The sequence below is a fragment of the Dromiciops gliroides genome, chromosome 2 (genome assembly GCF_019393635.1).
Source record: "Dromiciops gliroides isolate mDroGli1 chromosome 2, mDroGli1.pri, whole genome shotgun sequence".
Classification (NCBI taxonomy): domain Eukaryota; kingdom Metazoa; phylum Chordata; class Mammalia; order Microbiotheria; family Microbiotheriidae; genus Dromiciops; species Dromiciops gliroides.
Window position 1 is genome coordinate 536,296,509 of NC_057862.1, and position 19,049 is coordinate 536,315,557.

Genomic DNA, 19,049 nt, shown 5'->3' on the forward strand with positions numbered 1-19,049 from the left:
CATGTACATATGTATACACATATGTGCATATATGTATATATGTATATGTGTACCTGTGTGTATACACATTACAAGTACATACACATGTATGCCCATATCGATAGACATACATATATGCATGTATATATGTGTATATACATACACACACATGAATAAAATACAGAGAGAAAGAAAGAGAGAGAGTTGTTAAATGCTAGAGATACAAAGACAACAGTGAAACAGTCTCTGCCCTCAAGGAGCTTATGTTTTGATGGAAGAGAGCGTATACTTAAATAGGCACACGTTAGGTATTGTACACTAGAGTAGATAGAAGGTAACCTTATAGAGGAAGGCACTGGAATCCAAGTCTTGTCACCTTTGGTGTGTTCTTTCCATTATATCCCATAATTACCTTTGTTTTAGTGATTTTCATTATGAGTGTTGTTTTTTTTTGTAGCTGGCCTATGAGTTTAGCTAGGTGGTGCAGTGAATAGAATGCTGGGCCTGGATTCAGAGAGACCTGAGTTCAAATTCAACTTCAGACATTTACTAGCTGTGTGATCCTAGGCAGGTAACTTACCCCTGTTTGCCTCAGTTTCCTCACCTGTAAAATGAGCTAGAGAAGGAAATGGCAAAGCACCCTAGTATCTTTGCTGAGAAGACCCTGAATGGGGTCATAAAGTGTTGGACAAGACTAAATAATGTGAATTCATCTTCATTTCCTGTATGGTGGTTGAGATGTCCTTAAGGAATGGTGCTCTTGTGATCCAATTTAATGCTAATATTTATCATTGAGGACTGGAGCCTGAAGGAAGAATGCAAGGCATAGCATGACATAATCTCTTAAGCTCAACAAAGAGGCGCTGTGCTTGTTGCTGAGGGGGGAACAAAGAAGTGTAAGATTCACTGTACTGTCTTATCTGTGGAGATAAGACACATGAGACAGATAGTGGAAGACATATTGAGTGGGATAAATGGGATGAACAAAGAGGTGTGAAGTTCAGGGGTCAGTAAATGGACTAATATGTCCAGTGCAGAGAGGTTCTTATAGGGAGAAAATGGGCTTAATAAGGTGGGACCAGATTTGGCAGGGGGGGCAAAGATGTGTTAAGGGCTTTGGATTCAGGCCGAGGAGTTTGGTTCATGGAAACCACTCCAGCATCTTTGCCAAGAAAACCCTAAATGGGGGTCAGTGGAGAGTTGGACACCACTGAAATGACTCAACAACAACAACTTAAGAGCCAGGTCTCCTGATTCTGATACACCCTTAGTCTGACCTCAGATTTCTTAGTGACCAGAGTGCAGGAGACTCAGGCATGAGCTGCATGTCCATTTCCAAATGGTCCTAAAGATCTATGCAGACATAGCCTAGGTAGCCTAGGTAGGCTTTTATTTTTGGTGGGGCAGTGAGGGTTAAGTGACTTGCCCAGGGTCATACAGCTAGTAAGTGTCAAGTGTCTGAGGTCGGATTTGAACTCAGGTCCTCCTGAATCCAGGGCCGGTGCTTTATCCACTGTGCCACCTAGCTGCCCCCTGTAGGCTTTCTTTTGCAGAAAAAAATGACCGTCCTATGAAATGCAATGTGTTGGCTAACATTCTAATTGGCATTTTTTCCAGTGTCCTGGGATAAGCTGCGCATCCCTGGGGTGCTTCAGCGGCTGGGACTCACCTACCTTGTGGTTGCAGTCTTAGAGCTTCTCTTTGCCAAAGCCGTCCCTGAAAACAGCGCCATGGTGAGACCCTCTACTTTGAAAAAAAAAAAAGAATACTCTGGGATTCAGTGATGTCTTTTTTTTATAACTTTCAAAAATTCTGAGCTTAACTACCACCAAATGAAATGACCATATCCAGACACAAAGTAGAACCGAAGATAAAGGCCTGAAACAAAAGTGCAAATCTTCAAAAGTACAACTTGCTTTTCCTTCTAAGTAAATATTAAATTCAATTAATAATTTAAATGTTAAATTTGGTTCTCCCAAATCCCTTCTCCTCAAATTGAAAGAAAGAAATATGAGACTTTTTAAAAAAATCAGATATGAATAGTCGAGCAGTACAAATCCTTCCATTGGCCATGTCTATAAATTGTGTCTCATGCACCTCTGTCAGGAGTTGTGTAACATGCTTCATCATTGTTCTCTGGATTCGTGGTTGGTCATTTTGTCAATCAGAGTTCTTAAGTCTTTCAAAGTTATTTGTCTTTACTATGTTGTTATTATATAAATTGTTCTGGTTCTGTTTACTTTACTCTGCATAATTTCATGTAAGCCTTCCAAGATTTCTGTGAAACTGTCCCTTTTCTTTCTTTTTTTCTTGAAACTGTCTCTTTTCGTATTTCTTTTTTCCCCTTTTCTTCTTAAGGTGAAATAACACTCCATTTTATTCATATACCAAAATTTGTTTCGCCATTCTCCAAGTGATGGGACCTCTGTCTTCCCCCCTTAGTTTCTAGTTCTTTACCACTAAAAAAGAGCTGTGATACACTTTTTTTTTTTTTGGTGAGGCAATTGGGGTTAAGTGACTTGCCCAGGGTCACACAGCTAGTAAGTGTTAAGTGTCTGAGGCCGGATTTGAACTCAGGTACTCCTGACTCCAGGGCTGGTGCTCTATCCACTGTGCCACCTAGCTACCCCTGTGATACACTTTAAAAAAAAAACCAAACCACAAAACTTATTATCCTTTTTCTCATTCTTTGATATCTTTGGGGTATGAGTTTAGTAATGGCATCATTTGGGTCAAAGAATGTGCACATTTTGGTGACTTTTTGGATTTCATTCCAAATTGCTTTCCAGAATGTCCAGACCAACTCAGAGCATCAACATTGTCTTTTTGGTTTTTTTTTTTTTTTTGTTGTTGTTGTTTTGTTTTTTTGGTGGGGCAGTGAGGGTTAAGTGACTTGTCCAGGGTCACACAGCTAGTAAGTGTTCAGTGTCTGAGGCCCTCAATATTGTCTTAATGTGCCTGTTTTCTCACAACTTCTCCAACAACTCTCATTTCCCCTTTTTGTCATAAAAACTGTTCATTTTATCTTCTTTTTTCCTTTCTATTCCTTATTTAAGCATTAGCTCTTCCCCTTCCATATTGGCTAAAAGTGTTTCATTCCCTTGCTCTTCTAATTTGTTTATGATTTACCTTCTATATCTAGGTCATGAATCCATTTGAAACTTACCTTATTTATTATATGGTAGGAAATATTGGTCTACTCTAAACCTAATTTCTGCCAAACTGCTTTCCAGATTTCCCAGTACTTTGTGTCCAGTAATGAGTCTTTGTCCTTAGAAGCCAGAGTTTATTGAACCCTATGTGATGTTTGTTTTCCTAATCTGCTCCACTGATTGACTTTTCTGATTTTTTTAACCAGTACCAAAAAGTTCTGATAATTACTGCTGGGGGGGACTAGCACTGCTAGACTCCTTTCTGCCCACCTTTTATTTTTTTACATTCTTTCCCTTGAAATTCTTGACCTTTTGTCCCTTCACTTGAAATCTGTTATTTATCATCCCCCCAACTCCTTCCTTTGGTAGTGATTCGTATTGTGCTAAATAGACACATTAATTTAGGTGTGGTCATTTTTTTTTATTGGTTCACTCTACCCAAGTAGGTGAGTCAGGTCTCTATTTCTGGAAAAAGTGTTTTGTGGTTGGTTGTATTCATGTAGCAGCCCTGTGTTTTCTTTTTTTTTTTTTTTTTTAGTGAGGCAATTGGAGTTAAGTGACTTGCCCAGGGTCACACAGCTAGTAAGTGTTAAGTGTCTGAGGCCGGATTTGAACTCAGGTACTCCTGACTCCAGGGCCAGTGCTCTATCCACTGTGCCACCTAGCCGCCCCTATTAACTAAATATCTTTTTTTTTGGTGAGGTAATTGGGGTTAAGTGACTTACCCAGGGTCACACAGCTAGTAAGTATTAAGTGTCTGAGGTCAGACTTGAACTCAGGTCCTCCTGAATCCAGGGCCAGTGCTTTATCCACTGCACCACTTAGCTGCCCCTAGCCCTGTGTTTTCAAAGGGCATTTGTAGGATGGGCCCCCTGCCCTACTTTAGGGTACCATCTCTCCTCCTTACATATACCAACTTCTTGCTCAGGTGGCCTGTTTTTGTTGTTGTTGTTGTTGTTTGTTTGTTTTTTTTTTTTTGTGGGGCAGTGGGGATTAAGTCACTTGCCCAGGGTCACACAGCTAGTAAGTGTCAAGTGTCTGAGGCTGGATTTGAACTCAGGTCCTCTTGAATCCAGGGCCGGTGCTTTATCCACTGTGCCACCTAGCTGCCCCAGGTGGCCTGTTTTTTAAAACAAATATTTTATTGATGTATTTTGTTTTTACATTGCCCTTTTCTTTTTCCCCTTCCCAGATAGCCATCCCTTAGAAATTAAAACAAAAAAACAAAAAACAACCCCACCAACAGTGGAGGGGAGGGAGAAAAGAAACAAGATTCAGGAAAACCAAATAACATATGGAAAAAATCTGACGGTATGTGCAGTGTCTCACACCCATGGATCCCTGCAAAGGATCCAGGTTAAGGGAGAGTATTATCTCATATCTCAAGCTCAGGCACAAAGGCACTAAATGATCTCATTTCATCCCCTCCAACCTCACCTCATAGTTCAGTGTCCAGGAGCATAGACCTTTGTCATTCTTTGTATTCTTGATTTTTGGTATAGAGCAAGGCTTCTTAAACTTTTTCCACTCTCGTCCCCTTTTTGCCAGAGAAATTTTTACGTGATCCTGGGTATTTGGCATATAACAAAGCTTCTTAATGTTTTACTGTTGCCAAATTTTTCGTGACATCCGCATTCAGTTACGAGACCCTATATGGCGTTGTGACCTACAGTATAAGAACCTATGCTGTATCGTACTTGTGTCTGTAACATTTCAACGACAATATAAAGTTAGTTCAAATTCTTCGGAGAGATTGAGCTGCTGCTGTTAAAGTGTAGTCATTAGTGTACTTCCTATGTGTTCCTGTGGGTATTTCTACTTCCCTCTTTGCAAATGCTTGGTGTGAGTGATAGTCTGTATCTTCTGGCATGGGGTGAGCTGTGTATGCAGAGGCACATCACCAACAGGTTAGCCAGCAGGTGATGGAGACTTTGGCCAAGGAAGGGACCAAAGGACCATGGGAGGAACCAAGGAAAATCTAAAGTGACCCTCGGTCCTTTGCAGCCCTCCTTCTGTAGGGTCGGTGGCCAAGTGGTGGAAAAGGGGACAGAGGCTGCTAAGAATCACATAGCTCTTCTAAACACTAATTTAACTGTTGCTTCTTTGTATGTGACATCCCTCTTCAAAGTGGCCAACAGGTTGACACAAGTGTGTTACAGGATTTGCACCATATCAGCTGGCTAGGTGTTGTAGTGAGTAGAGAGCCTTGCTCTTGGAGTCAGAAATATGGGAGTTTAAATGCCAACTCAGATGCTTAACTAGCTATGTGATGATGGGCAAATCACTTAACCTTTCAGCCTCAGTTTCCTTATTTGCAAAATGGAGACAGTGAGAGCACCTACCTCACAGTGTTGTTTGTGGGACAATTGTAAAGTGTTATTTAAACGTTAAAAAGTTATGTAAATGTTGCTACATCATCTACCATAATAATATTAATAATAATAATAATTATTATTGTTATATTTTTGCTATAAGTGAAACCAGAAGACATAAGGAAGTAGTTGCTAAAAAGAAAGATGACTCATGTGTCTTTCATCATGTGCCCCAAGGTGGCAGGAAGCATCATTTCATTTCCTTGCAGTGCTCATGAGGAGCATGAGCAAAAAGGCCACCCTAAGGATAATTGTCGCAGTCACCACTAACGAGGATCAAAAGATGGAGAAATTCTGTGAAGAGCTTGTCAGGATCCTCCAAACCACATCAGTCTTTCTGTTTTTGCTCCCTGCATCTTCATTCCTTCTTTCCCTGTTTTTAAAATTGTATTCAGCTACATGGACAGGCCGTCTCCCTCCATAAAACTATTGCAATTGCAATTCTGTAGGAAATATTTATTTCTTCTCTTTTGATGGCTCAGTCAGTTGCCAGGCATTTATAAAGTGCTTACCATGTGGAAGACATTTAAAGGTTCTTTCTTTAATTTTTCCTGCCCCTCCTTCAGTGTAGGTAGATTCTTGTTAGCACATTTAACAGCATATCCCAGATTTTCTTGGTTTTTCCCATGCTGATCTTTTAACATTTACAGTAATAATAGCTAGCATTTATATGACATCTTACAGTTTGCAAAGTGTTTTAGAAATGTCATTTTTTTAAAAAAAAGAAATGTCATTTGACTTTTGCCACAATCTTGTAAGATAGGTTTTGTTATTATCCCCATTTTATGGATGAGGAAACCAAGGCTGAGAAGGTAAGTGACCTATCCAGGGCCACACAGCTGATAGGGTCTTAGGCAGGGCTCCAAGTCCAGGGCTCTCTCCACTGTGCCACAATTTATGCTTTCAAAGTGGTTTTTAATAATTACCACTTCACCTGTAATGCCTGCCTTGGGACAGCTGGTTGCTGGACTGGGCTTGGAGTCAGGAAGACACGAGTTCAAATCCAGCTTCAGAAACCTCCTTGCTCTATGACCTTGGGCAGGTCCCTTAACCTCTATTTCCTCACCTGCAAAATGAGGATAATAATAGTACTTCCTTCCTAGGGTTGTTGTGAGGACAAGCTAGTATTTGTAAAGGCCTTTGCAAATTATATACATGCTAGTTGTTATGATCATCTTGTCAGCTTAGGTAGCCATTGTACCTTGGAACAAAGTTTACACTGAAGTTATGAAGTTATACAGTTCATGAGTGGCCGTGTCCAGAGCACATGCCTTGGCTTTAGGACTTATAGACACAAGTCATTCAGCCCTCTAAGTGCCCCCAGACCGTTAGATCCTTTAAATTTTTGACATCTGTGATCTGCTTTAGTGGAGACTTTCTGCAGTGAGCGTTCTCTTCCCTGATAAAAACGCAGCTCTGAGCTCTAGCCTTTGAGAGTAAAAACTTGGCTTTTCCATAGGAAATGGGTCTAATGCAGCAGTGGGGTGTTTGTTGTCACTAGTAGCAGTCTTAGTGGAGTTTATTCTGTATCTGCTGGCCCCTCTCACCTCCTCCCCCACTCACTGTCTCCTCTCCTCAGGGATATTTTGTAGGGATTTAATCAGAGTGGTTTAAATGCATTATTTACTTCTGTAATTTAATTTAGGAAATTTCAAACCGTATGTGTGCTGGAAGCTAGAAGAAACAACATTGAGGGTTATTAAATCAAGCCTGCTATAGGGTTCTTGAAAATGAATGATTTCTCTCTCTTTTTAAAAAAAATTATTTAAAAAAAATTTTGTTTAAAGTTTTGAGTTCTAAATTTTATCCCTCCTACCCTCTCTCCTCTCCCCCCGCCTCCATGATTTCTCTCGATGAAGGTTTTCATTGTCATTCTTCATAGGAGAACTCACAGGGATTCATCTCTCATTTCTTCCTTCCAACACCTCAAAGGAGGTGTTTGGCCCAGAGTATTGTATATAGCTCATTTTCCTAGTCAATTCTATTTCCTTTTCTGCCATTTACAATAAGAGAGGTCCTGTTCTTCTTTCCAGGATATAATTTCGTACTGGCCACAGTGGATTTTCATTCTGATGCTGGAAGCCGTGTGGGTGTGTGTGACCTTCCTGTTACCAGTTCCTGGCTGTCCAACGTGAGTAAATACCCTCCTTACTTTTCGAAGGTGTTAAAAAGGAGAGGAAGTCCTGCTTCTGATACTTGATACCGCTGTGTGACCCTGGGCAAACACTAATCTCTCTGAGCCCCAGTTTTCTCATCTGTAAGATGAGGATAACAACAACAATAATAGTGGTGGTGGTGGTAGCAGTGAATCTCAGGATTGTGAGCTCAAATGAGAAGCATCCAGGAGAGCATTTTAAAGTACAATGTAAATACCACTTATTGTCATTCCTGATACCATAGCAGTTTTTCCCTGTTATCATATGACTTTCACTCTATCAGAACTATTTGAGGTAAATGGAGCTTTCTTTCCCCAACTTTCTACCTTGCCAAGTGCTTAAAGAGAGGAATGTGCAGTGTATCCTGAGAAGTGTTTCCTGGAGCAGCTAGGTGGCACAGTGGATAAAGCACTGGTCCTAGATTCAGGAGGACCTGAGTTTAAATCCAGCCTCAGACACTTGACACTCACTAGCTGTATGACCCTGGGCAAATCACTTAACCCTCATTGTCCTGAAAAATTAAAAACAAACAAACCCTCATTGCCCTGCAAAAAAAAAAAATACCATTTGGAGTGGGAATTGTCAGCTTTAATAATTGTATAAATAGGGGGCAGCTAGGTGGTACAGTGGATAAAGCACTGGCCCTGAATTCATGAGAACTCGAGTTCAAATCTGGCCTCAGACACTCGACACTTACTGACTGCGTGAGCCTGGGCAAGTCACTTAACCCCCATTGCCCCACAAAAAGCCCCCCAAAACAAACACAAACAAAACAGTAATTGTATAAATAACAGCAGAGGCCTCCTTTACAAGGATTCTCCTGATGCTTACACTTGTTGATGCTGATCCTCTCCTCCCTCCTCAAATTACTTTGAATTTACTTGTCTGTGTATGTGTTGTACCGTTTACCACCTGCCTCTTGGAGAACATAAGCTCCTTCTGGGAAGGTTCTGCTTCTGTTTTTGTCTTTGGATCTCCAGTGCCTGGTACCCAGTAAAGTGCTTAAGAAATGCTCCTTGAATTGTTCAATCGAATTCATATAAATCTGATTCCTAAGCTCCTATGATGGGAGAAAAGTTCAATCAGTCAGTCAACAAGGGTTCATTAAGCCCTTACTAGGTACCAGGCACTGAGCAGGTGCCTGCCCTCAAGGAGCTTACATTTTATTAGAGGAGATATGTGGGTATGGCTATAGAAATATATATGGGTAGATGTATACACACATATGTTTATAGATATACATCTGTATACACACGTAGCTGTGTATAGGTATACAATAACAAGCATATAAACGTGTGTGGATACATACACATCTCTATTAATGTAAGCTCCCTGAAGGCAGGCATTGCTTAATTTTTATCTTTGTTTTCTTCACTATATTTACATATGTGTGTGTTACACACATGTGTGTATATACACACACATGTATTTGTATAAGTATATACATATATGTGGTATATGTATACACACATAAGATATGTATATAGTATACATACAAAAGATATATGCAATGATTTGATATTAAGGGATCAGAAAATTCTTCATGTAAAAAGTAGTGCTTGAGTTGCTCTTTGAAGGAAGTCAAGTATTCTACGAGGCAGAGGACTGCCTGCCACACATGAAGAAGTGAGATGGAATATTGAGTGAGGAACAGCAAGAAGGCTACACAAGACTCATCAACATTTCATGCTCATCAGGAATCATAGATTGAGAGGTGGAAGTGACCTTAGAAATTATCTAGTCTAATCCACTCATTTTACAAATGGGGAAACTGAGGCTTAGGCATTTTAAAGTGCCTTCCTGTTGGTAAGACTGTCTACAAGGTTTGCATTCATATACAACTCATCTCATTATGTAGTTTCATAAATTTATTATTTATTACAAATTTATTCTATAGTTTCATAAGTTTATTTTTTCATAAATTTATTCTTTGTTATTCATTATGAAGTTTTGTAAAGTAAGAATTTGTTTTTATCATCTCTAGGGGTTATCTTGGTCCTGGTGGCATTGGAGACTTTGGAAAATACCCAAATTGTACTGGAGGGGCTGCCGGCTACATTGATCGCTTGCTTCTGGGAGAAGACCATATTTACCAGCATCCATCTCCTAATGTGAGTGAGATTAACCCATCCTTGAAGAAGAGAAGGGAAGGTGAAAGTCAGTGAAAACAGTAGTATTCTTTTTATTCTTTTTTTTTTTTTTTGCAGGGCAGTGAGGATTAAGTGACTTGCCCAGGGTCACACAGCTAGTGTCAAATGTCTGAGGCTGGATTTGAACTCAGGTGCTCCTGAATCCAAGGCCAGTGCTTTATCCACTGCGCCACCTAGCTGCCCTGAAAACAGTAGTATTCTTTATATTCGTGTACCATTCTTTGTTTAGCTGTTCCTCAGTTGATGGGGCAGTTAGGTGGTGCAGTGGATAGAGTACTGGGTCTGGAGTCAAAAGGACCTGAGTTCAAATGTGACCTCAGAGTGACCCTGGTCAAGTCACTTCACCCTGTTTGCCTCAGTTTTCTCATCTGTAAAATGAGCTGGAGAAGGAAATGGCAAACCAGTCCAGTATCTTTGCTAAGAGAACTCCAAATAGGTCATAAAGAGTCAGGACTGACAACCAACAGAATAACAACAATTGATGGGCTAAACTTTAAATTTAGGTCTTTGCTACTGCACAAAATGCTTCCATAAATATTTTGACGTATATGAATGGGGACTTTCTTTTTTGTCATTGACCTCCTTGGGGTATGTGCTTAGTGGTGGAATCTCTGAGGAAGGATGATTTAGTTGGATTTTAAGCGTAATCCCAAATTGCCTTCCAGAGTACTTGGATTAATTCATAGTTTCACCAGAGGTATATTAGCATACCTGTCTTTTTATTCCCCTGTAGCATTGATCATTTCCATTTTTTTTCATCTTTGCCAATCTGCTGTTTATGAGGTTGAAGTCTCATAATTTTTCAGATTTACATTTCTCTTATTAGTGATTTGACACAATCTTTCGCACAATTATTAGCAGCTTGCAGTTCTTTTGGGAATGATTTCTTTATCCACTGGGTATGGATAATCTCTGTTCATCAGGGTAGAACTCTGGGGCTTGCCTGTTTACGTTAATTTCCTATATGTAGTAGTTATCAGGAAACACCCCCCCCCCACTTCTGACCTGCCAAGCCTGTCTTCAAAACTAACCTTCCTGTCTTTCTTTTCCAGGTGCTCTACCACACCAAAGTGGCCTATGATCCAGAAGGAATCTTGGGAACCATCAACTCAATTGTGATGGCATTTTTAGGAGTACAGGTAGGGTTTTTCTTTAGAATGTCTTCTTTCCTTCCTTCCTTCCTTCCTTCCTTCCTTCCTTCCTTCCTTCCTTCCTTCCTTCCTTCCTTCCTTCCTTCCTTCCTTCCTTCCTTCCTTCGTGGGGCAATGAGGGTGAAGTAACTTGCCCAGGGTCGTACAGCTAGAAGTATCAAGTGTCTGAGGTCAAATTTGAACTCAGGTCCTCATGAATCCAGGGCTGGTGCTTTATCCACTGTACCACCTAGTTGCCCTAATGTTATCAATTTCTTACAAAATAATACACACTGAACTAGAACAGAGAAATAAACTCCCAGGAAGTCCCCCCCACCCCCACCCCAGATGCTTTCCTTATGTATTTTGGTAGGGCTATGAGGGTTAAGTGACTTGCCCAAGGTCACACAGCTAGTAAGTGTCAAGTGTCTGAGGTGGTATTTGAACTCAGGTCCTCCTGACTCCAGGACTGATGCTCTGTCCACTTTGCCACCTAGCAGCCCCTCCATATTAATTTAAAAATTATTCTCTGAGGGGCAGCTAGGTGGTACAGTGGATAGAGTGCTGGCCCTGGATTCAGGAGGACCTGAGTTCAAATCCAGCCTCAGACACTTGACACTAGCTGTGTGACCCTGGGGAAGTCACTTAACCCCAATTGCATCACCAAATAAATAAATAAATAAATAAATAATTCTTTGGAGTGTTCCTATTTTTCTGATCCTCAGCCATAAAGTATTGAGATTTTTCTGTCAAGTGTACAAAACCTAGAAATTACTGAAATATCTGTTGCATCATCACCAAATATTTTGATATTATTATTGAATTTTGAATACTCTTCACCCATAAAACTTGTCAGACATGAAAATAATCACATAGAAATCTGGACAGATCATTTCACAGCCATTGGGTTTTGGTGATCACCCAGCCAGGCAATAATTCATGAAATTAGTTTCATGACTGGGAGATCTTCTCCTATGAATTTGACTTTTCCTTAATGATGTACTTTGCTAGGCTTCTGCCTGCCCTCTACCCATGGGCGTCTCTGAGGTTCTGTCCTGGTCCCTCATCTTTCTTTACATTTTCCCCCTTGGTGACCTCCTCCAGTTCTTGTGGGTTCAGTTGTCAGCTCTGTAAAGATGCCTCCTGGCCTACATAGCTGCCTACAGTCTGCCATGAACAATTGTCCTGCACCTCCAGCAGCCTTCTGGACACTACTTGGACATCATTCAGAAATGCATAAAATATGGTGTGGAATAATATCAACACCCCATAAAAGGAAAAGAAAAAATTCAGACTTCTTCTGTGGTACAAAGGGAAGGGACAACTGTATGTGTCAGTGCAGTCTCGGTCAGTATAATGTGGTCAAAAAGAGACCTAGCTTGAGAATCAGAAAGCTTGAGTTCCTGTTATTCTGCAGATGAGGTGGGTGATGCCCACCCCTGCCTGCTTCTCAGGGTTGTTCTAGGGTTCACTGGGGATCATGAAAGAGTCATTAGAGATGATTTCTTTTCTAGGCTGGAAAAATCCTCCTTTTTTACAAAGACCAACACAAGCAGATCATGCTTCGGTTCTTTCTGTGGAGTGCCATGCTGGTAAGTGATTGCTTCGTTACTATCTGTTTTCAGCAGTGTTTAAAAGGACCACATTTTAAGAGTACCTTGAAGGACCAAGCTCAGACCTCACAGATTGAAAAAGGACAAAGCATCAGTCAGTGGCTGATGCTGTATCCTTTTTTTTTTTTTTTTGGTGAGGCAGTTGGGGTTAAGTGACTTGCCCAGGGTCACACAGCTAGTAAGTATCAAGTGTCTGAGGCCGGATTTGAACTCAGGTACTCCTGAATCCAGGGCCGGTGCTCTATCCACTGCCCCACTTAGCTGCTCCGCTGTATCCTTTTTTCCTCTGTGAGGCAAAGAAAATAGAAATAGGATGAAAAGTTTTATTTCAGAGTAAAATTAACACTTTTTGCATCCATTAATGTACCTGGTCTTTTTGAGAAATTAATAGAAATGTGACAATAATTAGGAATGTAATTTTTTTAGAGGGTGAGGAAGGTCTGGCTTTTGATTTCATCAATACAGGGGACTCCGGGTCTGGAAGTTTCCACCACTAATGTAGATCAGCACCTCCTTTGTAATTTGTAGTCTTGGGGTGTTATAAAATCCCCAGAGAGGTTAAATGACTTGCTTATTTTAACACAGTCAGTATGTGTCTGGGGCAGGACTGGAACCAATTTCCTGATTTCAATGCCAGTTCACTAGTCCCTAGACTGTGCTGCTTCTCGTAATTGAAATATTTGTTAAAATGTATGTACTTAGAAATACTTGTGAAATCTCTCATATTAACTGTCCACTGCATATCCAGTGCCCATCAAACACCCTGTTTTACTTTCATTGTAGTGATGAGCTGTCTTTGTTGAATTAAGTGCCCTGTCTCAGATGTAAAGAAAAAACTTCCTTTTTAATTAAAGGCGAGGGCTTTTGCTTCTTGTTTTATGCCATAAAGCAGTAGACCCAAATCACATTAGATAGTCATATGAATGAGAAAAACAAGCTGCTGTGTTAAGACCCAGGGCTGTTTTCCAATGCTATGTTCTAGAATTACACGTGAAAAGTGAATTTGCAGAGACACTCACTCTTCCATCCTGTCCTCATCTTGGTCACTGATTCACTGTGGAGGTGGGAGGCAATTCAGGTTTCCTGTCCTTCTGGTTCTTTCACATAAATGTTATAAGGATGAATCAGATATTGTCATCAGAATGACTTTATTTTTTAAATTAAATTTTATTTTATTTTCAAAGAAAGATCCATTTTCTGTCTCCCTCAACTCTCCCCTCCTCGCATTGAAAAGCAAGAAAAACAAAACTATTAGAAACATGAAGACTTAAGAGTAACAAATAATCAAAAGTAACATGAATTTTTCATGTCCCCCCAAATATTTCCATCTACACTCTGAATCCATCTCTATCAGGGGTAGGCAGGTGTTTTATCATGAGGCCTCTGGGATTGTGTTTGATTATTGTGTTGTTCAGTTTCCTTTTTTTGGGGCAGGTCAGTGAGGGTTAAATAACTTGCCCAGGGCCACACAGCTAATATGTGTTAAGTGTCTGAGGCCAGATATGAACTGAATCCAGGGCTGGTGCTCTATCTACTGCACCACCTAGCTGCCCCCCAGTATTTTTTTGTGGGTATTATTGTGTTGGTCACTTTCCAAGTTTTTCTCCCCCACCTCCCAATTTATCCATTCATTCCATCCATTTATAGCATTCTTCTTTTTTTTTTGGTGAGACAATTGGGGTTAAGTGACTTGCCCAGGGTCACACAGCTAGTAAGTGTTAAGTGTCTCCATCCACTGCACCACCTAGCTGCCCCTATAGCATTCTTTAAAAAAAAAAAAATGTTGAGTTCCAAATTCTCTCCCTCCAGACCCTCCCCCACCCACAGAAAGGCAAACAATATGATAGCTTCCAAGTCAAAGTTGTTTGTCCTCTTGGTTCTGCTCACTTCACCCTGCATCAATTCATACAAATCGTCCCAGGTTTCTCTGAAACTATCCCCGTCATCATTTCTTATAACATAGTAGTATTCTGTAATATTCCATCACATTCATATACCATAACCAGTTTAGAATGACTTTAAAGTATGATTTTGTTATAAAGAGTTCAGTAATTACAATAAGCATCTGAAAAGAGATTGTTTTCCCATTAAAAACACAATGGACATTTCCTCAGTATTTCATACAATTCCCTTTTCCTTTGCCTTACAGCATAAATTTTATTTTCTCATACCAGATGTAAGCCTTTGTCTTTTTTTTTTTTCTTCCAGGGGATTATTTCAGGTGTTTTGACCAAATTTTCGCAAAACGAAGGCTTCATTCCAGTAAATAAAAATCTCTGGTGAGTGAAAAGCAAAATATTGTTTTAATCCTTTTAAGTGATTACACAACAGTATTGTTTAGTACCCAGATGGCTAAATATCATTATCTTTCCTCCCCCACTTACCCAGGTCCATCTCCTATGTAACAACCCTGAGCTTCTTTGCTTTCCTTCTGCTCCTGTTTATGTACTTCTTGGTGGACGTTGCGAGACTGTGGTCTGGAGCTCCCTTCTTTTACCCAGGTCAGTCAGATTGACCCCAGAGCAAAGGTCCACTGTGATGGTAGTTGGACACCTTGGGGCCTATGGGGCAGTAACCACTTTGGGCATATTTCCATGAAGAGGGTGAGGGAGGGATCCACAGTGAAAATAGCCTGCCTAGAGGTGAGCTCAGGCTTCTGTGTATATGGAAGAGTAACAAGGGGTGTCTTTGTGGGAATAGAGACTAGAAAAGAGGTGTCATGACAGAAACATCGTGACATACTCTTATAATTCACGAACCTAACGTCAGAAGAGCTCTAATGCATTGTTCCCCCTGGAAGACACCAGCTTCTGGAAAGTATGCTTAGTTTGATTTCCAAATTTTAGTTAGATTGTTTTGTGCAGCAATAATACTTTTCCCAAAATGAAAAATGTCAGAATAAGGTAGTCCCAGGAGAGACAGTGTGGTGTAGTGGAGAGGGAGGGAGCATTGGAGTCAGACCAAGGTTTTGATCCTGCCTCTTAACACATGCTGCCTGGGTGGTTACAAACAACTCGCTTGATTGTCTCTGTGTCTGAGTTGTTATTCTAAGTCTCTAAGACTTTAAGTTACAGATGAGTTGTCGCTCTGTAATGGTGGAGGGACTTTTCAAAATTGAGAATTCCAACTCATTAATGAAGCCATAAGTCCCAGCCAAAAACAAACAAACAAGCCCAAAAAACTAGGTCCATGGGTTGGCGTAAGCGCAGAGAGGGATGGGTGAGATAGTTTCAGATAACTCTTCCAGCTTTATCAGCCTTTGGTTTCACTGTAGTATAATGTGCCATACTCCTGCCGCATATTGGTTATGTGACTGTGGGCAAGTCACTTAACCTGTTAATTCCCCAAACGCCTCTCCAGGAATAAAAGTTGCGGAGCAGGTGTGAGTCTGCACTGGTAGAGGTGATTCTCTCATTGACAGTTCCCTCCATCAATGAAATCATGGGTCTGGGTTCCCTCCTCAGTTATGTTGTCAAGATCTCTGTTTTATCTGTTTTAAAAACAAATTATTCTAGTTTCTCTTTGAGGCTTCTTTTGGGGGGAAAGCATGTCTGCCAAATGATGCAGGGTGCCATCCATCTAAGGCATTCTATGTTATATCGTACGTCTCAGATAAGCAAGATGCTGTCCCCAGCTCAGCAGATGATGTCTTTTTTAAAATTTCTTTTTAAGGAATGAATTCCATCCTGGTGTACGTTGGGCATGAGGTCTTTGAAAACTACTTCCCTTTTCAGTGGAAGATGGAGGATCACCAGTCTCATAAGGAACACCTGACTCAGAACCTGGTGGCCACTTCCCTCTGGGTGGTCATTGCTTACGTGCTCTACCGAAAGAGGATTTTCTGGAAAATCTAAGGGTCATGCAGATACATTTCATTGGACTGATACTGGAGGGGCCCAGTGAGATCAGTGAAGTAAATAGACTGCCAGCTGTATCAGGAAGAAAAGTGGATGGGGCTTTGGAATGTCCAGGTTATGGGAACAAGGAATCCTCTTTTAATGTGCATAAATTAGATGCTGTAGTCCTGTAAACTGGTTTAATCCCATACATAACCCATTAGAAACCCTGTCTTCTGTATATTTGTAAATCATGTGTTTGTAGTATAACTGACCATAGTGATCCCCGCCCCCCTTATTCTGTGTAAATAGATGTGTTTAGGGGCAGCTAGGTGGCAAAGTGGATAGAGCACCAGCCCTGGAGTCAGGAGAATCTGACTTCAAATGCGATCTCAGACATTTGCTAGCTGTGTGACCCTGGGCAAGTCACTTAACCCCGATTGCCTCCAAAAAAAAAAAATAGATGTGTTTGACAGTTTTAGTTCCATTCTGATGAGGTCTCATTGAAAAGGGAATTACTGCAGGCCTTTTGCTTTCAAGTTTGATAAAAAACAATTGGAAGACCTGATTCTTCTTACTTATCTCATTTTCCTATAATATTGCTGTTTTAGAGCTTATCTACCCTGCTTATGAAGAGCAGCCTTATTTCTCTTGTGAACTATAAAGGTTATTGAATGTGTTTATGTGCTGATATATTCCGCTTTATTTAATAATCCCAGCTTTTCTGCTAAGTGTGATTCCTGCTAAGTGAGTTCCAAGAAAGCCCACCTTTCTAAGTGCCCTTTTCAGATCTGCCAGGCGCTTGCTGTGTGATACATTTCTATTTCCTGATGCTTCTTGAAAAAAAAAACGCCTCCTGTCAAGACTTTTCCTGTTCTTTCCAGTTTTCTTTTTCTTTGTTTCTTTCTTTTTTAATTTAATATACCATGTATTGAACTTCTTTTCTCGCCAGTATTCTGTAGCTAGCTAGAGTTTATGGTTTTTCTGAAATTCTCAGTAAAAGTGTATTTTATTATGGAAAAATTCCAATTAAAATGTTTGAGCAGCATTGGTGAGACCTTTCATTATTTAAAATCCTTCCCATCATTACACCTTCACAATGGAGATCTTTTCCTTCCCACTGTCACCAAACCGACACGCGAGTGTTTCTCCATAATGGCACTGGGAAAACCTAAAATAAGAATTAGCAGCTTAAGTATGCTGCGTTAGCACATGTGGGTGGGGAATTTTGGAGTTTGGTACTTGGTGGACCTGTGAGTTCATCAATGTGTTCATAGATCCACTGACATACACTATAACCCCACCCACACCTCTTCCCCTGTGAAGCTTATCCCCATTTTCTTTTTCATTTGAACATTTTTTATTGGTGTGGCACCCCCACCTTTTTTTTACATCCCTGTTACTTCTGAATGACTACTTCCTGCACCCCAGTATACCCTTTCTGTAATAAGTACATCCAGGCAAAACATTGGCTATATCTGCAAATGTATGCTTTACACCCAGAGACCACCGCCTCTCTCCTGAGAGGCATCCTTCATTATCAGTCTAATGAAACTGAAATTTATCCAGTTATCTCCTAAATCTTTCAAAGGAGCTGAAGGTCTTCCTTCTTTTGGTATCTTGGACATACCTCTATGCCTCACTCAAGCTGTCCACCTGCTGTCTCTCATTCCTACTCCTTGACTTTGCCACTACTTGCACCACTGTTCTGCTTTCCACTGTCCTGAGAGCTTGATGTGATCTAAGCTTTTGACATCACTGGGTGATTCCTGGTGTTAACTCAAAGAAATTCTAGACAAATAACAACATGGAACAGAGCACCACCCTGTGATCGTCAAACAAATGTGCACAATCTTAAACATCAGCTCATGTGTCAGCCCTTTTCAATCCCCCAGGGAAAGAAGGGGGAAGGAGGGACGAAATAAATACATAGTGCCTACTATGTGCCAGTTACTGTGCTGGCTGCTTTTAAATGTGATGTAGGTGACATTATTCTCACTTTACAGTTGTGGAAACTGAGGCAGACAGGTGAAGTGACGTGCCGAGGGTCACAGTAACTGTCCAAGGCTACATTCGAACTTGGGGCTTCCTGATTCCGGGCCTAGTGCTCTGTGTACTATAGCGCCACCTACCTTCCACCTAGTTGTCAGTGCTCTTTCTGCCTAAAGTCTTCACGCAAAAGGAGGAGTCGAGATGGAGATGGCTGACTCTCTAGGAGCAATGCATCCAAGTGCTGATCTAAAACTCCTTCGGAGACCAGACCTAGGGAATGCACCAGACTGAATCTTTATGGGGAAACCCAGAACAAGTCACAGTGACTCACTCACTCCTTTGTTCAGCCAAGGTTGGCATAGGGAGACAGAGACAGAGAGAGGTCGGCTGACACTGGGGACCAGGGCAGGCAAGAGCATGTCATGGGTGTGCACTTCAGCTCCTGGGAAGAGGCTGTGCATCAGGGCAAGAGGAGGTCCCAGACTCACACCAGGACACCCCCAGAGCCATTCGTGGCCATGGAGACACAGGTACCAACTAGCAGCTTTGTTGCCTCCTCCCCATCTTGGGTACAGATCCCCAGTGAACTGAGAAGGGAACTTGCGTTCCCGCAGTGTTCCAAGAAAGCAGGCAGTTCAGAAGCCGGCAGCAGCAGTGCTGTGGCTAATA

General features: G+C 41.1%; 1 protein-coding gene across 1 annotated transcript in view; it reads left to right on the top strand.

The window, feature by feature from the left end:
• Positions 1 to 17,436, top strand: part of HGSNAT (heparan-alpha-glucosaminide N-acetyltransferase) — a 51,234-nt gene extending 33,798 nt beyond the window's left edge. The window contains exons 11-18 of the mRNA XM_043983878.1: positions 1,597 to 1,712; positions 7,537 to 7,634; positions 9,644 to 9,770; positions 10,862 to 10,948; positions 12,454 to 12,531; positions 14,761 to 14,831; positions 14,941 to 15,053; positions 16,225 to 17,436. Coding sequence (XP_043839813.1) covers positions 1,597 to 1,712; positions 7,537 to 7,634; positions 9,644 to 9,770; positions 10,862 to 10,948; positions 12,454 to 12,531; positions 14,761 to 14,831; positions 14,941 to 15,053; positions 16,225 to 16,406 — 872 coding nt within the window. The 3' untranslated portion in view covers positions 16,407 to 17,436. The remainder of the gene's footprint in view (positions 1 to 1,596; positions 1,713 to 7,536; positions 7,635 to 9,643; positions 9,771 to 10,861; positions 10,949 to 12,453; positions 12,532 to 14,760; positions 14,832 to 14,940; positions 15,054 to 16,224) is intronic.
• Positions 17,437 to 19,049: the final 1,613 nt, after the last annotated feature.